Source organism: Pelophylax lessonae (genome assembly GCF_965119305.1).
Source record: "Pelophylax lessonae genome assembly, chromosome: 4".
NCBI classification, from domain to species: Eukaryota; Metazoa; Chordata; class Amphibia; order Anura; family Ranidae; genus Pelophylax; species Pelophylax lessonae.
In genome coordinates, this window is record NC_138771.1 from 569,642,136 (window position 1) to 569,668,668 (window position 26,533).

Here is a 26,533-nt window from a genome sequence, read left to right on the forward strand (position 1 = left end):
TCCCTTTTGGGTAGGGTTTTACTTTAAGCAGGATTACGATGAAGCTCAAGCCATGTTTTAGTGTAACTGTCCATCGGCACCACCTGGCTGAACAAAAGTGGATTTAAAAAATTGACAGACCCAAGTAGAAAATTATTGGTAACATTGAGAGCATCCTGACAGATGCAGACACTGTTTTGGCTTTTCAGGCAGTGTGGCTGCCTAAATACAATTGCTAGTAGAATAGATTCCTCAATGCATGCTGTTTAGCATTTGGGAAATTACCTTACAGGTTGAACAAGGAAAATTTAAACCATCTATGGCTAGCCTTAGGTTTCAGTGATTTTGATCTGTAATTGTACGAGAAAAGAGGATGGGTGCACACCACATTGAAATAAATGCTTTTTTCAAGTTGCTTTTTTGTCATCAAGCCAGACAAACATCACAGGGACAGTGCTGATGTGTTTCACATGGCCGATTCACAAAACTTTTATGCAAATACACGATACACATTCTACTCACATGATAAAAAATGGGTAAGCGCAAAATCGTGGAGTGGATGCCTCAGATGATGTCCTATGGGATGAAATGCATTGGGCCGAGTCTACATACGTGACCCAGCCATGCTTCTTTGGAGTTGGAACCTTTGCTGTACAGCTTGAAATTGTCACCTTTTATGCGCTTACCTGTTTTACCTGAGTAGAATGTGTATCATGCGTTTGCATTAAAGTTTTTAGCCGATTTACACTATGTGGCTTTCCTTGCTTTGATTACATGTGGATATTCGACTATATACAGTATTTCACAAAAGTGAGTACACCCATTTTTGTAAATATTTTATTATGTCTTTTAATTTGACAAAACTTAAGAAATGACACTTTGCTACAATGTAAAGTAGTGAGTGTACAGCTTGTATAACAGTGTAAATTTGCTGTCCCCTCAAAATAACTCAACACACAGCCATTAATGTCTAAACCGCTGGCAACAAAAGTGAGTACACCCCTAAGTGAAAATGTCCAAATTGTGCCCAATTGGCCATTTTCCCTCCCTGGTGTCATGTCACTCATTAGTGTTACAATGTCTCAGGTGGGAATGGGGAACAGGCGTGGTAAATTTGGTGTTATCGCTCATACTGGTCACTGGAAGTTCAACATGGCACCTCATGGTAAAGAACTCCCTGAGAATCTGAAAAAATAATAATGTAGTTACTCTACATAAAGATGACCTAGGCTATAAGAAGATTGCCAAGACCCTGAAACTGAGCTGCAGCACGGTAGCCAAGACCATACAGCGGTTTACCAGGACAGGCTCTACTGACGTTGAGTGCACGTGCTCAGCGTCATATCCAGAGGTTGTACTTGAGAAATAGACGTATTAGTGCTGCCAGCATTGCTGCAGAGGTTGAAGGGGTGGGGGGGGGGGTCAGCCTGTCATTGCTCAGACCATACACCGCATCAAATTGGTCTGCATGGTGAAGCCTGTTCTGAGTAGAACCTGTCCTGGTAAACTGCTGCATGGTCTTGGCCACCGTGCTGCAGCTAAGTTTCAGGGTCTTGGCAATCTTCCCATAGCCTAGGCCATCTTTATGTAGAGCAAAAATTCTTTTTTCATATCCTCAGGGGGTTCTCTGCCATGAGGTGCCATGTTGAACTTCTATTGACCAGTATGAGAGAGTGAGAGTGATAACACCAAATTTAACACACCTGCTCCACATTCACACCTGAGACCTTGTAACATTAACAAGTCACATGACACAAGGGAGGGAAAATGGCTAATTGGGCCCAATTTGGACATTTTTACTTAGGGGTGTACTCACTTTTGTTGCCAACGGTTTAGAAAGGAATGGCTGTGTATTGAGTTATTTTGAGGGGACAGCACATTTACACTGTTATAGAAGCTGTACACTCACTACTTTACATTGTAGCAAAGTGTCATTTCTTCAGTTTTGTCACATTAACAGATGTAATAAAATATTTAAAAAAATGTGAGGGGTGCACTCACTTTTGTGAGATACTATATATATATATATATATATATATATATATATATGTATATAATTTATTTTATTTATGAGAATTTTTCTGCATTTCTGGCCTAGGCAAGAATGCCATTTGTTTTGCCCCCCTCCTCCTAGATTTTGCGAGCATGCCGCATATTTCGACAAAATAGCAGAGCCAGACTGGTTCAGTTGGAACCCCTCAAAAGGGGACTGAAGAAATTCCTCTTCAAAGAGAACCTGAATAGAGATGAATACACTACTGTCCCCTAATGAAAGTGCTAACTACCTGGCGGTCATAGTGAAACAATAGATTGAATGCTTTTCTAGTCTCTAACCAGAAATCTGGATGGAGATCAGAAGTTCCAGCTGCAGTCTGATTTCACTTGCTGCACACTTTCTAGTAGCCTCATATTTCCATAGTTCCTGTGTAAGCCAAGGAAAGTCAGGCTACTGCCATATGTGAGAGAGAGGTCAGCATTGGCAGTCGCCATATTTTTTCAGTACGGATTTTCTTAAATTAATCTAAAGGCTCCACATTGTCTTGTAAATCAACTGGAAAAGACTGTTCTAGCTATAAAAAATAAAAAACGTATGCTGGGATTTTTAGTTCCTCTGCAGGTGTTTGGACCTAACTTGGCGATGTATGTGCTATATGATCCATGCTGCTCCCACCTGCCACCACTCCTGCTCCCCCTCCCTCCACTTCCCATGTATATCCCTGCACTATTGCACTCATTTGCATTCCCCAGCTGCCTTGGAAATAGTCAAATGTTGATCCTGATTTGCAGTTTTTAACTACAAAAAATAAACACCTTGTTAACCTTTCCTGTCCGACATTTGCATAGTGCTTCTCTAACATACATACAAACTAAGCTTCATGTTTATCTTTAGGCACAACCCCACCCAACCTGGATTACTGTATTGGAAACCAGTAAATTTGTATTTACCAATTTAAAGCTTAACTCCAACCAGTTGGATTATAATTCTATTATCCAGGTACATTTGTTTCCCATGCCAAATTGCTCTTCCTTCCTTTCTGCAGTCTGTATATACAGTATATACATGGGTTCAGTTCCCCCAAAAAAGATCCCTTATGCCCCCAGTTTCTTCTTCCTTACGGTTTGTGTGACTGAACGCCTCGGTTTTCTCAATGAGCTTTCAGTTACATCCTACCTGCAGCCAGTAAACTGCCCGAAGCCAGGCCTATGTGCATGCATAGCATGTCAGTGGATTCCCAAAAAGTCATGGGAATTGTAGTTCATAATTTATCCTTAGGGACATAGTGGATGTGATGTGCGCTGCCGGTTTACACCCTCCCCATGGAGCCAGGGCACAGGAAATGAGTTCAGAAGAAGCTGATGTCACATGCAAGAAAAACATTCATAAATCATTAAGTAAGGCATTGTTTTTGTCACTTGAAAACATTTTTATTGTCCAAGGACATCGTGAGCTAAGGGTGAAAAGTGGGCATAATCCTGGAGTTAAGCTTTAAGCAATCATCATATTTTTCACCCAGCTACAAACTTCTCTTCCTTGAAAAAGAGCCAGCCAGACCATTGAAAGTTATTTCCATGGTGCATTCCACAGAACATTGGTTTGTGATTGATTGTCTTGGTTACCTGTCAGGTATCCAACTTAGCTGTCAGAAAAGGCAGCCAATGACAAAAGAGTAAATATATCAATTGTTTGTGGTGTTGTGAAATCATTTTCTAGGGATTAGACCTGCTTCAAGAGGAATCTTATTTGGAAATCAGCAACCAACCCAAAAACAAAAAAAAAATTTAAATTTTGCAGTTTACCAGGGGGGGTTTACATTGGGGATCTGAAGTCCAAAGAGGGATTTGGGAAAATGTTAACGGATGATATTTAAAAGAACAGTGCAAATTCTATCAAAGCAGTCAGTCCACTGCGAAAATAAACATAAATTATGGTTGCAAGCTTAAACATTGATGATGTGATTTCACTACAATCCCAAATGTAACATAAAACGAAAATTAGAGTGTAGTGCAACCTATATAAAATTCAAAAAAAGAATGTCCATAACACTTACAGTATATACACGTGCATCTCATAAAATTGGAATGTCATCAAAAAGTTAATTTATTTCAGTAATTCAATTAAAAAAGGGAACCTCTCACATTTTATATAGATGGTTACACAAAGAGTGATATATTTCAAACATTTCTTTCTTTTAATTTTGATGAATATGGCTTACAGCTAGTAAAAACACAAAATTCAATAGCTCAGAAAATTAGATTACATAAAACCAATAAAAAAAAAAGCATTTCTGTCTTAAAAACCTTTTTTTTTTTCTATTGGTTCTATGTAATATTCTATTTTTCTGAGATACTGAATTTGGGGTTTTCACTAGCTGTAATCATCTAAATTAAAAGAAAGAAAAGCTTACAATATATTACTCTATGTGAAACACATCTATATAAAATATGAGAGTTTCACTTTTTGAATTGAATTACTGAAATAAATTAAGTTTTTGAGGTTATTCTAATTTTTTGAGATGCACCTATAGTCTATTACAGGCATATACAGTGGTGATCGAAGATACTTCTAATGGACTATATATGTGTTATGGACATTATTTGTTTGAATTTTGTATAGGTTGCACTACACTATAATTTGACTTTATGTTACAACTGATGATAGTTTGTATAGTGAAAATATCAACTCACAGGTTTTCTGGCAGGATCACTGGGTATTTTTTGCAATTATTGAAAAGATTACACAAAAACTTTTAATTATATATTTAAAAGAGAAGTTCGGGAACTAAAAAATAAATAAATAAACATTTATACTCACCTAGGTGGATGTTGCATCTCTTCCCTGCTTCCTCTAAGAGAACCAAGCAATCAAAGACCACTGATTGCTCAGCTCTCGGTCTTCAGTGAGCAGAGAGATGGTGACTGTCAGTCACTGGCTCTCTGCTCTGCCTCTCCAGTGCTCACTGGAGCACTGGGCTATGGAGGGGGCAGTAGTGATTGGCTCAGGCTCCCGTTGACTCGTTGAGAGGCTGAGCCAGCTGCTAGTTCTGGCATCTTGGTGGATCCCAACATTAAAGTTGAGGTCTCTCCAGAGCCTAGACCGACTGAATGACATCAGACATCAGCAGACTTTATCCCACTGTTGGCTGAATACAGAGAAGAAGGGCCAAAAGAGCTTTGGGACTGTTTCTCCATTAAAAGAGCAAAAAGGAGTAAATAAGAGAAGTTCATTGTTAGGGTTAACTGTACATACATTTTAATCACTCCTATGGTAAGGAACCCCTTCCTATGAGGATTGAGATTCTATAGGAACCACTAAGATCCAGATTTGTACTGAAAAATCAGAGTTGGTGAAGGAATGCTTGATTCTGGTTGGGTGCTGTTGGCCTATACAGGAAGTTTGCACCATTAATGCCCATTGTTGTCAGCTGAACCTTTTCTCTTTCTCAAAATGTAAAAACTTACACAAGTATTCATACCTGAATATATAGGCAAATATAATGCTTCACTTTCCAATAGGAATCAGTAACAGAATGTGATATGATGTATGGATATATTGTTGACTCTTGTGATAGCGTTGTTTGCCAATGCAGAACATGGTTTATATATTCCATTCTAATAATCTGATTCATATATTATATTCCAACAGCCAGGGGTGATTGAAAAAAACTGGCTTCAGGAATTCCATAAGGTAATATTAAACTGTACAGTGGACACCAACTGTATTCTTCATTTATGTATTAAAATGTATAGCCATTTGAATTTTGGTAACTTTTTAGAAATACATGTAAAAAAAAATAGTTGATGAAAATAATTACTGTATATCATTGTGTGTAAATGCTTAAAAACATTGATCTGACGGAGCAACATGAAAATATTCATGGAAATCAAAAGTAGAGAATTAATAATGCTTCTGGTGACTAATATTACTGGGGACTAGTGTTAAAGCCATTGCACCAGTATGAGAGTCCAGCAACTAGCAGGTGAAGTAAGCAGTGGCAGCCAAGGAAAAGCTGGTCATACACTGATTCAAAGACCCCACTGGCCCGGCTGAATTTCAATCTAAAAAGTCTAGCAATTGATGGAAGTCGACTTCTGACGAAGGGACGTGTTAAAACTTTTCCATTGCTGCAGCCATTGATTAGTGTATTCTGACAGTGGTGGGGGGATTGCTCCATTCACCAAAGAAAAAACTAACCGTGCATGGTATCACCCTAAAAGAGTAGGTCGTTGCTGCACAAGGCATGCTGAGGATAATGGACAAAAAAAAAAAAAGGAGTAAACTGGCCCATCTAACAGTTGTGGATGTATAGAAGTGCACATGGTGACCAGTAATGTACGTGTTTTACAGAGGCAGCAACAATGAGGACCTGGTTGGGGTACTGGTAATTGGGAAGGCAGTCTGGAATCTGGATTGATTTATTAAACATGAGGATATGATAATGACTGGTGGTAGCCCCAGGATATGATAATGGCTGGTGGTAGTCCAGGTGGTAGTGGTAGTCCTGGTGGTAGGGGTAGTCCTGGTTGTCCTGTCACACTATGCCAGAGCATATGTGGCTTACACAGGATTCTTGTTCTGTTTGCTGCCCCTTTGCTTAATTTTTAATCCTGTAGATTTTGTAGAAATATATGTAACTCTGATCGGTATTTGCAGTTTTATTACAGGTAACTTTTTTCTCCTTGAACATCTGTGTTCTCCTTTTAGACAGTACAGGAGCACCAGCCGGCTTTCATAGCTCTTCATCTGCAGGAATTTGGGGGGAAGAATTACAAAGAAAATATGGAGTCTGCTGAAACCTTCATCAGGTAAAATCCTCTTTATTCTCAGTCAATAGATTATTTTAGTTTAATCTGTACTCCAGGCAGATATAAAAGACACACATTATGCATCCCAGTAATCATTACCTAAGTACATTGTTAAATACATTTTTTTAATGCAAGCAGTAAAAAAAAAAAAAAAAACTAAATCTGATCTGGTCTCAGCATCTTGCGGTCTATTGTACCGCAGAGCTCAAAGAGGAGGAAGGAGTAGCAGCAGAAGGAGACAGTCAGGTCTATTGAAGTGCAAGGTGCATGCTGAAAGAAGAAGACAACAGAGAGATGAGCGCATCAGCGTCTTACTTCTTCCACTGAACAAAAAACAGGATAGGAATGGGGAGGAGACTTGTAAGTGAAAGTGAACCTGCAGCAGAGAAAGATCAGGTCTCCTTCTCTTCCAGAAAGTACTATATGGTACTGGACTGGGTGGACAAAAGAAAAACCTTTTGGAGGACGATACAGCCATCTCATACATATATCAATACAATAGCCCTAATGGATGTATTTTATCTGTGTATTTAGCTGTTTGCCTGCAGTTCAGCTTTAGTCTACAAATTTTCAAGTTTTATGAATATATACAATAGATTATGTGAGGGGGCTGCATAGCAATAAAAAAAGTTAGAGGCTCTCTACCTCCCTAATCTATAACTATATGCAATTCCTCTAGTGATATGGTTTATTAATTGCTTTAGTAGCAATTATATCCAGGTTCCCGACCTATTTACGTTCACTTTATCCAGATGTATTTGCCAAATGTTATAGCTGCGGTTATAAAAAAAAAAACTGTGTAGCCAGACAACTCTGGACTCTGTTGTGCTTTTGGACCCCATAGCAGTGGCATGGTCAGTTATAGCTATAGTTTTTGTTTTTACGTTTTACGGTTTTTGATAAATTAAGGTTACAACTGCAACCAAAACCAGACTGTACCTCCCGAATCTCACAAGCAATGTATACATAAATGTAAACACAGCTATAGCATTAAAATCCTACATATAGCAGAGATATAACAACATACTTTAGGTCACCGAGTCAGGCGGAAAAGAAAATAACAGCAATACAGACTAGTTTCCTGAGCCCAAGGACGTCAGGGTAAGGGGGCTGGATATCCAACTACTCCATATTTTATCAGAGGAGAGGTCGCTTTCATAGCTCAAAAGTGAGCTTATATAGGGGTAAACTATTATTAATCAGTTGCAGCCAAGTGGATACAGTGAGCCTGTAGGTCCCTTTCCAGCTCAAGAAAATAGTTGTTAGAGCGAAAAAATATAAAATGCGTAATAATCGTTTAGTATATGCGGAAACAGACAGTTCACCAAAAATACCCAATAGACAGCTTTTAGGATGTAAAATTATAGGGACACCCAGGACAGTGGGTAAAAATGAGTCAACTGCAGACCAAAATGAAGAAACTAATGGATAGGACAAGCAGTCTCAACTCCACAGCCTCTAAAGCATTCCGGTGTAGGACGCAATCCCATTTTTACACATTCCATAAGGGGTGAGATGACTATAGTGGAAGATTTTTATTGGTAGAACTCTATCTCTAGAAGCTATGACCAATATTTTATAAGCATCCACAAATTAAGTGCAATCACCAGTGAGTTGAATATCTAAAGCAGCTGCAAATCTCGGGTTAGAAGCAGATATTAGTGCAGAGTAATATTGAGAAATCAATTTATTAATATCTGAGTTTCTGAGTAGCTTCTCTAAAGGGGCCATCTGTAGTGGAAGTGAGAGCAAACCAAATTGTGCACTCAGAGCAAGAGGAAGCTAAAAATAAAAAACAAAGAAGGGGGGGGGGGTGTCAGCTAAAGTCCTCTCTCAATTGGGTAAAGGACTTAAGGCCCTGTTTTCTGTATATAAATGAAAAAGGTATTTAACACCTCTAACAATCCAGTACTGTGGATGAGGGATCATGAGCAATTCATTCAGTACGGAATTATTCCAGAGTGGATTGTTAGGAGAGGTGGCCCAGGTATCTTTAGAAAAATGCGTCACTACTGTAATGAAGAGAGACAGCATAGTTTGTAACATTGCTGTCCCCGGACTGGTTGGTACCTGTCCACGATATATGATATTATGCAAAGTCTTGAGTGAGGAGACTATAGCAGCTTCAGTGGTGGTACAGGCATTATATGGAGAGGGATGTAGCCAATCATGCACCACAACTAGCTGGGATGCCAAATAATAAAGATAAAAATTTGGGAAAGCTAACCCAGCTAAATGAGAGGGCAGTTTCAAAATGGCTTTAGTTACTCTTTTTGACAATGCCATATTGATTCTAAGGCATTTATGGACCTGTGCCCAGGGGAGCACCAAACTACAATTTATGTTTGCCTGGTTCACATGGGTGCTGTGGCCCACACACTGCTAAAATTTTTTGGCCATGCACTGTCCTTGCATGCCTTTCAAATTAGAATTAGAATTAGAATTAGAATGGGTGACTGTGTCCACAGAGCTGCTTTTTCCATAGACTGCCTGTGCGCAGCTCCAAGAGGCTCTATCCAAATGAACAAATGGCCCATTTATGCTGTACATGCCATAGGGGCCGTGTGGACGAGGCCTTTGTGTTTCCTGTTTGGCTTAGTTTGTACACTGTCTGGCTACCTCTAAATATGAGAACAAAACTGAAGGGTGAGAAGCGTATTCGTTTCTGTCTAATGTCTCTCCACTGTCTCGTGATTGGTGGACTGTAGAGCCAAGTTGTAGCTCTTTTAATAAGCAGACCTTGTGCGGCCTATAGCAGTAATTTTGGTTTAATTTTTATGATAGTTGTTTTATTTCTCATGTTATGGTGGAACATATAAAGACAGATGAGGTGTATCCTAAGGGGTGAACTTAGGGCAACCTCAACTACTAAAAGAACGTAAATAAAAATCCTGTATATGTTCAGTGACTCATTCAGTATTTACTGCAGACATTATTCAGATGATGTTACAGAGTAAAACTATCCAGCATTTGCTCCACTAACTGATACAATTTAATATATTGAGAAAGTGTTTGTTCAGTAGTACCTACTCAAAAAAGTGTACCGACATCCCATGAAATCATCTATTGCAAAATTGGGGATAGCCCCTTGATAGAGGAGAGGCAAGACGAGGTGGTAAGGTCTGTCCTACTCAAAGTGAAAGAGGGAAAGAGTTTTCCCGGAAATAATAGAATGGAGAAACAGAGCAGAATGGAACTTGTGAGGGCAAGTGGGATTTTTAAATGGTACTTAGCTCTAATTCCGTAAAGAAATATATGAGTTAATACAATTTATATAAAACTTTATATTTTTTAATCCAAAACTTTAAAATGACAAGCAAAAAAAGGGGGAAATATTAGACATACAACAAGCAGTAAAAATCATCAATACAGGAGTACATGTAAAGGATTTTGTGCTTTTTAATATATCCGATATGAATACCGGATCAACCCGACATGTTTCGCAGTTTTTCTTTACTGCTTCTTCAGGGGTGTGTATTAATTGTACTGCAACATTCAATTTGACTGAGTATTCCTGCATAACAATAATCATATTAGTATATATAGATAGAGTTCACATTTTAATTAGAAGTCTTTATAGAAAACACACGATGTCTCAAGGTACTCCCACCAAAAAGCACCCAAAAAGTCCCAGTCGTCGGTGAGACGTATGGTTTGTGGTGTTCTTCCCTTCCCTTTCCTCTGCACCTACTGGGACTTTTTGGGGGCTTTTTGGTGGGAGTACCTTGAGACATCGTGTGTTTTCTATAAAGACTTCTAATTAAAATGTGAACTCTATCTATATATACTAATATGATTATTGTTATGCAGTAATACTCAGGAAAATTGAATGTTGTAGTACAATTAATACACACCCCTGAAGAAGCAGTAAAGAAAAACTGCGAAACATGTCGGGTTGATCCGGTATTCATATCGGATATATTAAAAAGCAAAAATCCTTTACATGTACTCCTGTATTGATAATTTTTACTGCTTGTTGTATGTCTAATATAGAATATTTCTAATATTTGCTTGTCATTTTAAAGTTTTGGAATAAAAAATATAAAGTTTTATATAAATTGTATTATCTCATATATTTCTTTACGGAATTAGAGCTAAGTACCATTTAAAAATCCCACTTGCGCTCACAAGTTCCATTCTGCTCTGTTTCTCCATTCTATTATTTCCGGGAAAATTCTTTCCCTCTTTCACTTTGAGTAGGACAGACCTTACCACCTCGTCTTGCCTCTCCTCTATCAAGGGGCTATCCCCAATTTTGCAATAGACAATTTAATATATGTTACAATAAGTTGGAATAGTTTGAACTGATAACCATGTCTGATTTTATAGGACTCTAATACAGAGTGAAGACATGTCACAATATGACTGGGTTCGAGCCTTCATAGACAATGACTTTATGCAACCAGACAGCTTTACAGTGAGTAAAACATGTTCATTGAGGACTATATTAACCATATCAGCAATCTGTAATAATGCCTAAATTGGACCGCTTTCTTTGTGGTATTAGTTTTACTACAGCAGAGCAAGATCTTTTACCACTTTTCTGAATGCTCTCCACTAGCATGCCATGACAGCACCAGCAGATGTTATAGGACCACATGTCAGACAGCGTGTTCTGTGGTCTTACTCCACCATCATGGCCATCATAGATTTATCAGCACTCCACTGGTGCCTCTCCAGTTGCAGACAACAAACAACCACCCTACTTTCACTTCAGACCCCATGAACTAACAATCACTATTAAAGGAAGTCACCAGATCTGGTAAACTCCTTCTCTAAGTTCTCTTTTCCTTGTTCCTTTTTCCTGGACTTCATCTGGCTGCACCATCAATCTCTGTTCAGCCACTGCTTTCCCTTTCCCCTGCTGTTCCGTGCATTTCATCGTTCTATCTGTAAGGATTATTTAAAGTCCACACAAATACCATTCATTGAACAAAATATAATTTTTTTTTAACTGGAATGTTCACAGTACCACAAACATTGGGTACATTTAGCTTCATCGTTTAGATGACAATCTTATATAATCAGCAGTAGCAATAACAGGAACACTTTGGGGTTGATTTACTAAAGGCAAATAGACTGTGTACTTTGAAAAGTGCAGTTGCTCCAGAGCTTAGTAAATGAGCAGATGTAATGCTGATTTCCATTATCCAATCATGTGCAAACAAAAATACAGGTTTTTTATTTTTTTTATTTTACTTGCATGTGATTGGGTATTTGTTGCAGCCTTACTTTATTTATCAAGCTCTGGAGCAAATGCACTTGCAGAGGGCAACTGCAATTTGCAACGTGCACAGTCTTTTTGCCTTTAGTAAATCAACCCTTTTATGTTTAGGCTTCACATTCTGAACAGAGTACCAGATACTCTCCCTTCTCACCTCACCTCAATTCTTTACAGGATGAACAACCAAAAAAACCCTGGGAGATACTACTGCTAACAGTGCCATACTCCCCTTGAATGGGCAACCACAAACACATGGCAATTTCTTATCTGCAGTATCATCCAAGAGGTCAAAGAGACATCCTATTACTCCTCTGGTTACCACTACACTGCACCACACCAATCTCAGAAAGGGCAGCCCACCCAGGGAAGTCCTCATAGAGATTAATTCATTATGGAGTTCTTCTAAGACCCCCATAACATTACCATGCTAATGCCAGTGTCATTTTCATTAGTGAATGAAAGGGCATTTGCTTTACTCCCACCAGGACAAGGACCCACTATTATTTTTTATTTTATTACAGGTACTTATATAGCACTGTCAATTTACACAGCACTTTTCCTTTATATTGAACATTCACATCAGTCCCTGCCCTCAAGGAGCGTACAATCTATGGTCCCTAACTCACATTCATACATACACATACTAGGGCCAATTTAGACAGGAGCCAATTAACCAGAATGTCTTTGGAGTGTGGGAGAAAACCAGAGTACCTTTGAGGAAACCTATACAGGCATAGGGAGAACATGCAAACTCCAGGCATGTAGTGCCATGGTTGGGATTCGAACTAACAATCCTAGTGCTGCCAGGCAGAAGTGCTAAGCCACTGTGCTGCCCACCAGGAAACTTGTAAGCAATAGAGATTTTGTTGTAAGGATAGTTCTTACAGGCATGACTTCCTGAATCTAGCTATTATTTCAGCCATATGGGGTGATGATCTCCTGTCTATGGTGACAGAAAGATGCCCATTGGTTAATAACTCTCAGGGGAACGAACAATCGGAAAGGTTGAAAAATATCTTAAAAACTTCACTATTGTTCTCCACCAAGATAGGTGTCATTGGCAGCATCAGCTTGTGCTGCTCTCTTCCCAACCTCTTTCCTTTGTATTGACATAACTTTGTGGACTGTCAGTACAGCTTTGATTGGTATACAGTAGACCCAAACCAAATTTGACCAATAGTAATTCTAAAATAAAATCAGTGCTAATAATTTTAGTATTCAAAACAGAACTAGTATGTTTCCTCAGATAAAATATATCTGGCAATAAAAATACCACTAGAATGATTTCCTACCTGCACAATTATTATTATACAATATTATAACTGACCAAAAGTTCTGACTTTGAATCTGGTTAGAGTGGTCAGGTAATATGCACTAGGATGACATAATGTAATACTTTATTTTGTCCAGTAAAAACATTTTCAAAATCATGTTTCCTTTATGCATGTGTACATCAATACCCTCAATTAACATCTACCACAGGGACAGAGTCCATTGTGGTTTAGTTGAAACAGGAAAAAGTTGGGGTCGATGCGTTTTGCGGAATTCCTGCTTCCTCAGGACCACCCATCTCTTTCAATAACACCAAGGAATCAATCAACTCTTTCCATAATGTGTAAGTCTGCACCTCATGTGTTATTACAATTTTAACTTCCCTTTGTGGCCATATACAACTTTGCTGCACTATAACCAAACCTACCTGTCTTCCTGGTTAATTATACTCGTCATCTGCTTAAAGTGATCTCCTAAGCAGTCCATAAGTGGGCTCCATAGCGGGTAATTCACAGCTTGGAAACCCATCCATTGGCAGAATTCTCTGTCTTCATCTCTGAACTCTCTTAGCGACCCATCTTACTCACAGATATTCATGTGTTACTATTTGCAATTTACCAAGGGTGAATAGAGATCTTGGAGGTCCCCATGCAAGTAAACGTCTGACACTCAGCGTGTGCCCAAGGGGTTTCTCAGGACCCTCTCTGACCCTAATAATCCTAGAATTTGCCACATTGTTGTTTTGTTGACTGTCTCAATGTCACTATTATGTGTGGATGTATTAGCATGACTGTGATCCCGGGCATGTGTTTTTAAATTCTGACAACATTGTCTTTTTTAGGGCCCATTATGCAATCACCTATTGTTTATACCTTTTTATGTATTTTTAATCAATTTAAATAAAGTTTATAATACCTGATGCCTATATGACAATCTTCAGCCCTCAGAATCCATTCTGTTGGTTGGTCACTCTCCCACGGGCCTGTAGGATAAGGTTCACATGAGCTCTTCTAACTGCAATATTATATTATGTTTAATTATTTAATTGGACAGAAAACAAATATGGTGCAGACCTACAGAGTTGATTGATTCTTTCATATAATTGTAAGAGGTAGGAGCTCCTGAGGAAGCTGTAATTCCACAAAATGCATCGACCCCAACTTTTTCCTCTCTCAACTAAACCACAATGGCCTCTGTCCATGTGGTAGATGTTAATTGAGTATATCAATGTACAAATGTGTATAGGAAACATCTTTTTATCAAAGATGTTTTTACTGGACAAAATAAAGTTTTGTATATTTTTTATATGAATTTTGTGATATGTACTTACTGGAGGGGTATTTAAATTCCTACTATACAATTATACTAATCACCAAGGTCCTAATAGAGTAACTTCAAAAAGACAGAAGAAAGGCTTCATGCCTAATTGTATTATTTAATATATAAATGGTCTTTTTCTAGATACATAAAATACATATTTAATGCAAACATTTAAGCATAGAATCTCTATTTAATATAAAACTGTATAGCCTTTTTTTGCCAATTAGTTGTTATTTCATGACAGCTGAAAAAATGAAAAGCCACAAGAGGGCAGCATCTGCTTATCTTTTAGTGTATATTCAAAAGTACATTATCAGGTCTGTTCCAGTACTGGATTTATCAGCTCAGTCATCTTGTTGTTATTATAATAGAAATATATTTAAACAGTATTCGGCTGCTGTAAAAAGCATATCACAGTGAACTATAGCATACATAGCCAGTATAGTAGTTATAGTTTTCAGCTAAGATAAAAACCTTGCATATGCTAAGTCTTAGGCTACAATTCCACCTCTGTTTTTATGCAGTGCACTTTTTTTGCAGTTCATTTTAGACACATTTTTTCATGCATTACCGTTCATACAGTATTTATGGAAGGTATGATTTGTTGTAACTCACAATCAAAATGCATCAAGTAGGATTTTCTTTACCATGTAGCATCCATACAACACTGAAATGAGCTGTTAGTAACAGGAGGGACCCTTTCATGGTAGAGACAGATTTCTGTGGGCAAAAAAATGTTAAACACACAAAGTGTACCATGGTGCCTCATTAATTGGTGGGCATGGTGAATCGTGGGTGTTCGAAATTACATGAAAAAGTATTCATACCCCTTGAAATTTTCCACATTTTGTCATGTTACAATCAAAAACGTAAATGTATTTTATTGGGATTTCATGTGATAGACAAACACAAAATGGCACATAATTGTGAAATGGAAGGAAAATGATAAATGGTTTTCAAATTTCTTTACAAATAAATATGTTAAAAGTGTGGCTGAGACGTGCTCCTCCTCGCTGAGTTTGACGGTGGGTGGGAACCAGTGGCGGCCGGCGGCATAGGAGACTGTGAGTAGCGGGCGGCTTCTTCACATACCTGCTCCTGGCTGAGACGTCTCACGGCTGCTCCTCCTCGCTGAGTCTGACGGCGGGCGGGAACCGGGAAGGTGAGTGCGTCAGAGTGACTGATGCACGCACCGCCCCCACGACGACGTCAGATGGGAGTCCTAAATGATTGGTCCAGGCCGGAGTCTGGACCAATCACAGGACTAGGAGTGTAGAAGTCGGTAGTGTCGGGGCGCATTGCTCTGCGCCCCGATGACACCCAGAACGGCCGCCAATCGGCACCTCTGCCTGGCAGCACGTGGGATGCCAAACCCCCCCCCCCCATAGACTTCAATAGGTCTGGCGCCCCTAGTGGGCTTTAAAAGGTAATTTTTTTCCTTGAAGATGCTGATAGATGCTGATTGGGGGGGGGGGGGCGGCGCCCCTGCGCCCCCTATAGACCCTTGCAGAAGAGATATAGCATGTCTCTACTGCAATAAATTGCTGCCTGCTCCCAGTTTGTATTAGTCAAGGTTTAATTCCACTTTAATGTTTTTCTTTCCATTGCCCTTCACACATGTGCGGTGTAGTGCTTTTCAGTGTGGTACTACATGCACACTAATGTGCAGTATCCTGCGTGTTAATGTGCATTGTGTTAAGCCCATTCACTTTGGCAAAAAAACTGATATGTTCCCTTTCTTTATTTCTTTATTGTTTTTAACCACCACAACAAACTTATGGTTACCGTACTACACATATGAGGCAAGCATTAGATTAAAGCGGTACTAAAACCACAATAGTAAAATATGTCTGTAGATGCAGAATTGCATGCTTGTTATGCTCATGGTGGTTAGTCCTCTGCATTGTGTAAAAAGGCTGTTTGATCCTGAATGCACAGCTCCTCCCCCTCCTGCAATGTCACTCTGGAGAAGTCCAGATAAGCACCAGTCAAAGTAGTGTAGCTGCACATGCTCAGTTTAGTCTCTATTGCTGGAGAGAATATTTCCTGTTTCAGTAGGTCAGGTCACATGGTATTGACATCATACATGTGGGCGTGTATACAGATCCTAAAAGATAGTCCAGTCCCTCTCTCCTCCTCCATGCCCAGTAACAAAAAAAGAACAAAGTGGGTGGGATGTCACATCTTGATTGATGAATCCACCTCCCATAAAAGCATGAGGCTGTAGTGGATTTCAAGAGGCAGTGATTCCACAAATTAGATAACACCACTGTACATGTTTTTGCAGTGTTCTTTGCTAACACCCCACACCCTGTCATCCTCATCTTCATCACACCTGGCACCCAAGTTTAACCTTCCTAATACACTACTCCCCTGTCATCCTCATCCTCATGTTCATCACATCTGGTACCTCACTGCTGCCTTGCTAACACGCTACTCCCTGTCATCCTCATCACACATGGCACCCCACTGCCACCTTTCTAACACCCTACCTCCTGTCATCCTGATCTTCATCCCACCTGACACCCCACTGCACCCTTGCTAACACCCTACCCCTGTCATCCTCATCCCACCTGGCACCCCACTGCTGCCTTGTTAACACACTACCCCCTGTCATCCTCATCTCCCCTATAACCCACTACCAGCTTTCAAACACCTGCATTGACAAAGCAGCTTATTCCAATGTTGAGAGGACAAGGGTATCTTCCCCACAAATGTATTGTAGTGGGTAACGTGGTCTGTGGACAGGAGCATATTAAAATTATTTTCATTAAATAATCCAAAGAATAGTCATGGAATCGTCCCCAAAGTGCCCCATATATGGTCACTCTATGAGAGTAAATTGATATTCTGACAATTCTGGTGCAGTTATTAGAATTCCAGCAATCCATTACAGACTTCTGCACCCATCTCACCAGACAAATTGATGTGGTCATGATGCAACCAGGGCTACTGTACTCTGCACAATATGATCTCACCAGTGACCTTAAAGGCACCACCACACACTGGAAACTGCAGCATATTTTCCCATGCTGGGAACTGCTTAACACTGTGCGGTTTCCCTGAAACTTCAATTCGGAAAAGGTGCAGGGACCTTTTCCTGTGTTCTCTGTAGGTGAAGAGAACTAATCAATGGGCTTCTGTTCCCTAGCAAACACAGCCTCAGGAAAACCGCAATAGTTTAAATCTAGCCTGAATCTACATGTTCAATCCTTAATATTTTTTGCATGTACAATGGTTATATTTGCTAATTCCTTCTAGCTTTGTCTAGAATGGTTATATTGTATTTCTTGGTAAAAAGATGTACGTGTTTCTTATGCTCCTTATGGCCTCTAGTGGCCATAATGTAGTATTTTACAATCCATGTGGCTTATAATAAAAGCACATTAATTCAACTACGCACATGTAGATTCAGTGAACAAATGGATATGCAAATTTTTATAACTAGACCGTGAAGTGTAGGTAAATTCAAAATGTATTTAGTATGTTTGGCATCATGCATCATTTTATACAGTTTTCTTACAGGCTGATCAGAAACTATATCCAATCAGATGCAGTCACTCTTTGGGTATTCAAACAGGTGCAGAACAATAGCCAGAAGTTTAGATTCCATGATGTTTAGTGTGGATTGATTGAATTCCTCTCCTTTCCGGCTACGGTGTGGCTAAGCAACAGTGTTCTCAATACATTAACGCTCAGTGCTCCTTTTTGTAGAAGAATACTTACGTTTTCTGCTGCTCATTCCTTTGTCCTGCAGATGGGAAGGGCAAAGAAATGGGCAACTGAAAAAAAATGGATTTTTAATTCATGCTTACCTGTAAAATCCATTTCACGGGACACAGAGCCATATATCATAACATATGGGTTATATAGCCACCTATAGGTGTAGGACACTGGCAACCAATCAAAATTGATGACCCCCTATATAACCCCTCCCACAACGGAAATACCTAATTTTTGTCGCAAGCAATAAAAGACCCCCATAGAAGAGGGGAGGGACCTCTGTGTCCCATGGTGTACTTCAAGAAATGGATTTTACAGGTAAGTATGAATTAAAAATTCATTTTTCTTTTCGTACATCACGGGACACAGAGCCATAAAGCATAACATATGGCATGTCTCAAAGCAATGCATCTGAGGGGAGGGGGACACCAAAAAATACTGCGATCTGACCCCACAAGAACGATTACACCGCTGCCTGCAGAACACTGCGTCCATAAGCAGACTCCTCCTGGGTCCCAACATCCACTCTGTAGAATCAAGTAAATATATGCACCGACGACCAGGTCGCGGCCTTGGAAATCTGAGCCATAGAGGCTTAAAGGCGATGTGCCCTACTCCTCTGGTAGAATGTGACTCTACAGGAAAAGGTGGAACCTTTCCTACGAAACCATATGCCTGAGTAATATACCTGGCGAGTCCAACAAGAAATCGTAGACTTAGATGCTACCAACCCCTTTCTGTGCCCTTCTGGCAGCACAAACAAGCTCTCGTCTTACGAATCTGAGCGGTCTCCCTTAAGTTAAAGTTAAGTGCACGCACTACATTAAGAGAATGTAATAACTTTTCCTCCTCTGAGTGAGGATCTGGAAAAAAAGAAGGTAGTATAATGTCCTGATTCAAATGAAAGGCAGACACTACCTTGAGCAAAAAATCTGGCTGTGGGCGTAAAATCACCCTATCTTGATAAAATATCAAGAATGCCTCGATGAGACCCCTATGTCTCGTGGCTTCTGGTTGAGCCCTCTGACCCTTTGATGAGACCCTTTGTCTCATGGCTTTTGGCTGACCTCTTGATTAAACTCTCTGTCTCATGACTTGTGGCTGGGCCGCCCTCCCCCTCCCCTCTGACCCCTTGATAAGACCTTCAGTCTCCCACACTGGGAGCAGTCTCCAAACTAGAAGCTATCTACAAACTGGGTGCTCTGAGCTATCCTCAGACCTGAGTGGATGACCCTGCACACCTGTGTAGTCAGCCAGGTTCCAGGCATTTAGCAAAACCTGGACACAGGATTGACTGTTCGAAATCCAGAACTACAGAATCTGGAGGAAGCCAAAAACACAGCTTTCTCCACCCAGAAATTATAGTCCTGAACCTTGCATTAACCCTAAATGCAAATTCTGTGCCACATTTTCCTAAATTCGTACAGTAACAGAGCCTCCCTCTGTCACACACTTTAACTGAAGCAGTGTGCATAACAGGCTAACAACACTACTGATGATTAGATAGCTGTATCTTAAGCTATCCATACATGGCTCAAAGCAGCAGGTACCAACTGGCTTAACAGAAGACTACTGAGTATAAAGCTATTTGCTGATCAGTTACTGTGTGCTAGTAGATGAAGTGGCTGTTTAGGTATTGACAGCCACGGGTGCAACAGCTGTCATAATACAAGGGGTGGCAATAGATATTCCTCAGTCTACACTGCGGATGGAGAAATCTATTAATATTTGGACTAAACAAGAGAATTTTAAGTGTTTATGTCTATCCTTACGTTGCATTTTTCTTGTTCAGCGAGCTGAACAAAATAAAACTGAACTGATTTCCCCATTCACACACCTGGGAATCCTCTACGCTGTATCATTGTATTCTGACAGTGGGACACCCTCTCAGAATACACTGATCAGTGCTGCAGTTGATTGGCTGATGAAAGTAACATTTTCCAACAACCTGGATCATGAGAAGTTAAACAATAGATCAACTTCTCATGAACAGGAACAGCCATACATGTTTTAAAATTTCGATCCATGTATAGCCAGCTTTCGTATTCTCAGCCTGTAATAGGAAGTGCTTTTATTGGCAGGACCTTTGGATACAAGAATAATTACACAGAAACAGATACAAGGAGGAATGATGCTAAAGATAATGTAAAATAGATTTCTCTTTCATTGATGGACACAGCTCTCCAGTAATCTGGGTTGTATTGCCCCCTACAGGAGTAGGACACTAGGCAGAAAGAAAGGCTTGGCTACACCTATTGGCAGTCCAAGGTTGTGAACTCCCTCTCTCTGCTATAGGCCTTCAGTTTTTTTCTGCCTAGTCAGGAGTAAGGACCTAGTTCCCCCCTGGGACAACTGGTTCTGGCAATTTTTTTCCTTTTAAATGTTTTTTTTTCTCCTGGGTTGTTTCCCGAGAGATCTACAATCATTTGCCAGACTGGGCGACGGGTTGGATAATCTAGATCCAGTGGTCACCTCAGTCTGGCCAGTGAACGCGCGCAGACCACAGCTCTGCACTAGGTTGGTCGTGACATAGCCCCACTGGACGGGGGGCTGGCCTGCGATTTAAATGCCTCACAAAGTCACATACGACGGGGTCTCAGCCTGAGTTGACGTGTTCCTCCTGGCCGACTGCCCCCCCCCCCCATTTCTATGGAGGTTCTGTCTGGAGCGGTGCCCATCTGGTTCCTGGTATGGTGAGTAGCTGTCCCCCCTTTCTCCCTGGAGTGTTTTTGGGGTGGACACAGGCCCCTTGCTGGGATGGTCAGACCCGTGGGTTCCCCTCCTTCCTCTTAGACCTTCCCTGAAGGTTGGGGGTCCCTGTGATTCACGTTGGTCATTCTGCATTGAAAGGGGGCACGCTGGTCATTCTGCATTGAAAGGGGGCACACTGGTCTCTCTGCGATGAAAGGGGGCACGCTGGTCTCTCTGCATTGAAAGGGGGCACGCTGGTCACTCTGCATTGAATGGGGGCACGCTGGTCTCACTGCATTGAAAGGGGGCATGCTGGTCACTCTGCATTGAAAGGGGGCACGCTGGTCACTCTGCATTGAAAGGGGGCACACTATACCTTGATTACTGAAGGCCACTTTCACTGACCCTTTCACCCTTTTGCAATTTTTTACAGCGTTTTTTTGCCGCAAAGCAATGCCTATTACATTTTTTTGTTTGCCCCCCCCCAAAAAAAATTTTGAGCACCAGCCGCCACTGTGCAGGTCCCGCTGTAATGGTGCCATATCATCCTCCACAGTGCCCAGTCTATCCTCTATGGCCATTGTACGATCCCTTAGTTTCTGCTTATCTTGTCTCACTAAATTCAGCTCTAATTTCACCCCTTTAATTTCTGAAGTCAGTGCAGTAATGGCTTTATTGCAGGTTGTTACTGCAGTGAAAATGTCCTGCAGAGTAGGTTCAGTAGTAGGCACGTGATGTTCTCCCTGTACTGTGTCTGGGGCTGCAAGTGCTGCAGTACTTACTGTGTCCCACTTAGGAGAATCACAGATGTCCTCAGGCCAGGTCTCCTCTGCCTTAGCTGGTACAGATAGTTGGGCACCAGATTCCTCAGAGTTGTAAGGTAGCTTAGTTGGAGTGTCTTTGCCATATTTGGCGAACAGCTTCATCCCTGCCTCCCTGGCCGAGCGTGGCGGGCGGCCGCCATCTTGCCCCGCATGGTCCATGGCTTTCTGGGCATCCTTGCCTCTCCGAGACATTGTTCTGCCAGGATATAGTAGACTGGCAAGGTAGGCCTGATACCCAGAATCGTCGGTGGGTAATTAAGAGCTTGAGGCAGTAGGCTTATAGGCAGAAATCAGGATAATTGAACGGATCACCGGCAGAGAGAGCACGCAGCATGTCCTACTGCATCAACCGCAAGCTACGCCCCCAAAAATCCCATTTTAAGTTGACCGTAGACGGTTCGAATCTAGGCCAGTTTAGCAGCATGTTTGGGAAGGTTAAATGTACCCAAGTTGATGGATCGATACACTTGAGTACAACCAGCCTGCCAGATTTTACATGCAATTATTGCAAGCTGTTATTATAGCTGTGGTGGCTATTGAACCCAGAGCTAAACAGTCTGTGGTTATAGAAATGCCATGCAGAATGGGTCTAGGCCAGATCCAAACTTATGGTCTGCATGGTGTATGACTAAAGGCCTAAAGGTTGACTAGCTTTACTGCCCTCTGCCCTTTATTTGCAATAGATAGGAACAGAACAATGTCACCTAGCTGCACGAACATTTGAATGGCAGCTCATTAAATAAGCAAGGTTTTCTTTCCCTATCTCTTCAGGAGTCCACCCCATTCCATTTCCATCAAATCTTTGATATTCTTAAATGGAATGTGGCCATTAATTACAATATACAATATGATATAGAGCAGAGCTGTTCTCGTAGTACGGTTATCTGCTTCATGTTTTATCATTTTATGTCTGATAAGGGAATCTGTTCCTATGACTACTTATCTACACCGTAATAGGAAAATTGTACATAATACAGATTACATGAATTACAAGCCATAAAATTAGAACTGTTACAAATGTCAGGTGCAAAAGCATAGCGTATAAATTATGAAGGATGCACGTTAGAGGCGATGTTCACCTAAATGTTTGTAACCATGGCCACACAATGTTGGATACATTCAAGCTACAGTACATACTTATATTAAGCCTGTCATAAATATACCGTATATACTCGAGTATAAGATGACCCGAATATAAGCTGAGGCCCCTAATTTTACCACAAAAAAATGGGAAAAAAGATTGACTCGATTATAAGCCTTGGGTGGGAAATACACCAGCTACTGGACCCAACTGGACCACCACGAGACCTAAAACAGGGGCTGCGGGCATTGTACAGGAGAATGCAGGGCTGCGGGCATTGTACAGGAGAATGCAGGGCTGTGGGCTTACTATAGGAGAATGCAGGGCTGCGGGCATGGTACAGGAGAATGCAGGGCTGCGGGCATTGTACAGGAGAATGCAGAGCTGCGGGCATTGTACAGGAGAATGCAGAGCTGCGGGCATTGTACAGGAGAATGCAGGGCTGTGGGCATTGTACAGGAGAATGCAGGGCTGCGGGCATGGTACAGGAGAATGCAGGGCTGCGGGCATACTACAGGAGATGCAGTGCTGCGAGCATGTTACAGGTGTACCATGCCTGCAGCACTGCATCTCTTGTAGTATGCCCGCAGCCCCGCATAATGGCAGGTAGTGCGGCTGTGGAGGAGTCTCACTTACATGTTCCTGAGGCGCGTTCGATTTGAAAATGGCGCCGCCCGGCGCCAACACATCACCCTGCATATGCTGCCGCCGCTCGGGAAAGCTTGCATACGTTAGGCTATTCCTGTGAATAGCCGAACGTGTATGGCCTTTACCGAGCGGTGGCGGCGCATGCGTGATGACATGTTGGCGCCGGGCGGTGCCATTTTTAAATCTAAGGCGTCTCAGGAGCATGTCGGGCCGGCCAGATATATATATATTTTTTTTTACTCGAGTATAAGCCGAGGGGGACGTTTTCAGCACAAAAAAAGTGCTTAAAAATTCGGCTTATACTCGAGTATATACCGTAAATACCGAAACCCAAACCCCCGCCACATTCTGCCAGGTGGTGTAACTACAGATCACAGGGTCATAAAGCAAAATTTTGCAAATGGCCCCCAGAACCCGGCAGTAAAAAAGTTTTCATTGATCTTAAAGTGTTACTAAACCCAGGACCCTGCATTCACAATATCTCAGAACATGGAAATGCAATAGTAATATATAGTAAAATATAAACTGCTAAATACCTTTTCTCATCAGCAGTATATAGCAGTCTTGTGACTTCTATCAGGGTCCGGTTAAAGCTTGTAGGAGGAGTTTTAATTTTCCTCTGACTGTGCTATGAGGCTGCAGGACCCCTGACCCTCTGTCTGGACAGTGCTGATTGGCACTTTGCTGATCACATGTACCCTCCCAAGAAAAAAAAAAAAAATAAATAAAAAAAAACCTCTTTAGCAACGCACACCAAGCCGAGCATGTCCAGAGTTCCCCCAGTGCTCTGTTCTATCAGGAGATGGAATGGGGACAGTGGAAGAAGAGTAGGTTTAGAGAAGACAGGATCAAACAGCCTTTTTACACAATGCAGAGGATTAACGCCTTAGGTTCCACAGTGAGTATAGCAAGCATGCTTTGCTGCATATTCAGACTGATTTTACTGTTGTGGGTTTAGTAATACTTTAAGGCCTTATTCATATGGGCTTACTACAGATTATGTGCTGAGTTTATTTGCTCAGAGATGCACTGTTGTCCCTGCATCCCCATGCAGGCAGTCCCATTCATGTCAAGTAGGAGGCAGCGCTTGCACAGACACAGCTGCTGTTTCCAATCTGACATCTGTATGGGTGCACACAGTACAATGTGCAGTTGAAAGAATTCTTTGCTAGGCTCAATAGGCCTACACTGCACAAACTTTGCACATATCCCCCAAGCCATAGCCGAAAGCTCACCAGGCCACTCCCCAAGCTGTTTTATCTTCCCCCAGCATGCACCACTGACAGGAAACTACTAGTGCTAGCCAGAGAGAATATTAAATTCACTAAGCCTCATAACTATTGCCCTAAATGCCAGTGACACCTAGTGGCAGCAGTAAGCTACTGCAGCAATCTCAAACATAGGGGAGAAACCCTGTAAAACAAAGGAAAGAGGGCGCACCAACCTTGCGCATTACCCAAGTGGTACCTTTTATTAACCACTTGCCGACTGCCGCACGACTATTTACTGCAGCAGTCTGGCTCTCCTGGGCAAACCGATGTAGGGCTACGTCGCTTGCCCAGGAGCCTCTAGGGGCGAGCGTGCGCCGCCGGGGGCACGCTCCCGCCCCCGCTCGTTTCCCGCGTGAGTGACCGCCGGCTCCGATGTCCGCCAGTCACTCGCGATCTCCCGCTGGAGAGGGAGAAAGGCAGGCGACTAATGTAAACAAAGCCACCTGTCATTCTCCCTGATGTAACTTCAGAGACTACACGATCCTGCTATGTAGGATCGTATGTCTCTGTTGTTACATCACAAGCCACACCCCTTTACATTTAGAATCACGCCCCTAGGGACATACTTAACCCCTTGATCACTAATAAAGTTAACCCCTTCCCTGCCAGTGTTATTTTTACATTAACAGTGCATATGTATAGCACTGATTACTGTAGTAATATCACTGGTACCCCCAAAAGTGTCAAAAATGTTAGTCAGGGGTCTGATCTGTCAGCCGCAATGTCGCAGTCCCGCAAAAAAAATCGCAGATCGCCGCCATTACTAGTTAAAAAAACAATAAAAATGACATAAATCTTTCCCTTAGTTATTAAACGCAATAACTTTTGCGCAAACCAATCAAAATACGCTTATTGCGATTTTTTTTACCAAAAATATGTAGCAGAAAACAAATTGGCCTAAAATGTTAAAAAATTTTGATTTTTACATTTTTTTGGGGGGGAATTTCATATAAAAAAATTTGAAAAATATTGTTATTTTTTCAAAATTTACACTCTTTTTTTGTTTATAGCGCAAAAAAAAAAATCACACAGGTAATCAAATACCACCAAAAGCTCTGTTTGTGGGAAAAAAAGAACGTCAATTTCATTTGGGTACAGCGTCGCAGGACAGCGCAATTGTCCGTTAAAGTCACGCAGTGCCGAATCACAAAATAGGCCCTGGTCTTTGAGCAGGAAAATCCTCTGGCGCTTAAGTGGTTAAAGATACTGCTTAGGTAATGCACAAAGTTGGTGTGCCCTCTTTTCTTTGTTTTACAGGGTTTCCATTGGGTTTCTCCCCTGACACTTAGAGGGCAGCAAAACCTGTGCTTTCCCTTGAATTGCCAAGAACCTGTGACACATCCATCACCATTACACCACACTTGAGTGCAGGAGAATACTTTTGTACTGTATATGATAGGGGAGAAACTAAATGAGAAAAATACAAATTATCCCAGACACACTACTACCCAGAAAAGGTACATTTTCTAGACACCTCCTGAAAGGGTGGCTAGAGACACAATTTAAATTAGCTCCACATTCATTTATGCATTTTGAAATGTATGTTATAAATGCAAGCAATAACAATATATCTAAATTTGACTTGGTATCGGCCTCTTGTAGATCAGAACTCAGTCTAAGAGAGAAAGACGCAGAACAAGGAGCCAGTCAGTTGTGCTGCAATGCTGATGTGCTAAGGTTGGTAGGAGGAGAGAGC

The 26,533-nt window shown here is 41.2% G+C and overlaps 1 protein-coding gene across 4 annotated transcripts in view; it reads left to right on the forward strand.

The window, feature by feature from the left end:
- LOC309551983 (inositol polyphosphate-5-phosphatase A-like) overlaps positions 1-26,533 on the forward strand; it is a 76,054-nt gene that overhangs the window by 6,932 nt on the left and 42,589 nt on the right. For all 4 annotated transcript variants that reach the window (XM_082252722.1, XM_082252724.1, XM_082252725.1 and 1 more), the window contains 3 exons: positions 5,624-5,665; positions 6,683-6,783; positions 11,113-11,200. In XM_082252722.1, the coding sequence (XP_082108848.1) occupies positions 5,624-5,665; positions 6,683-6,783; positions 11,113-11,200 (231 nt within the window). The remainder of the gene's footprint in view (positions 1-5,623; positions 5,666-6,682; positions 6,784-11,112; positions 11,201-26,533) is intronic.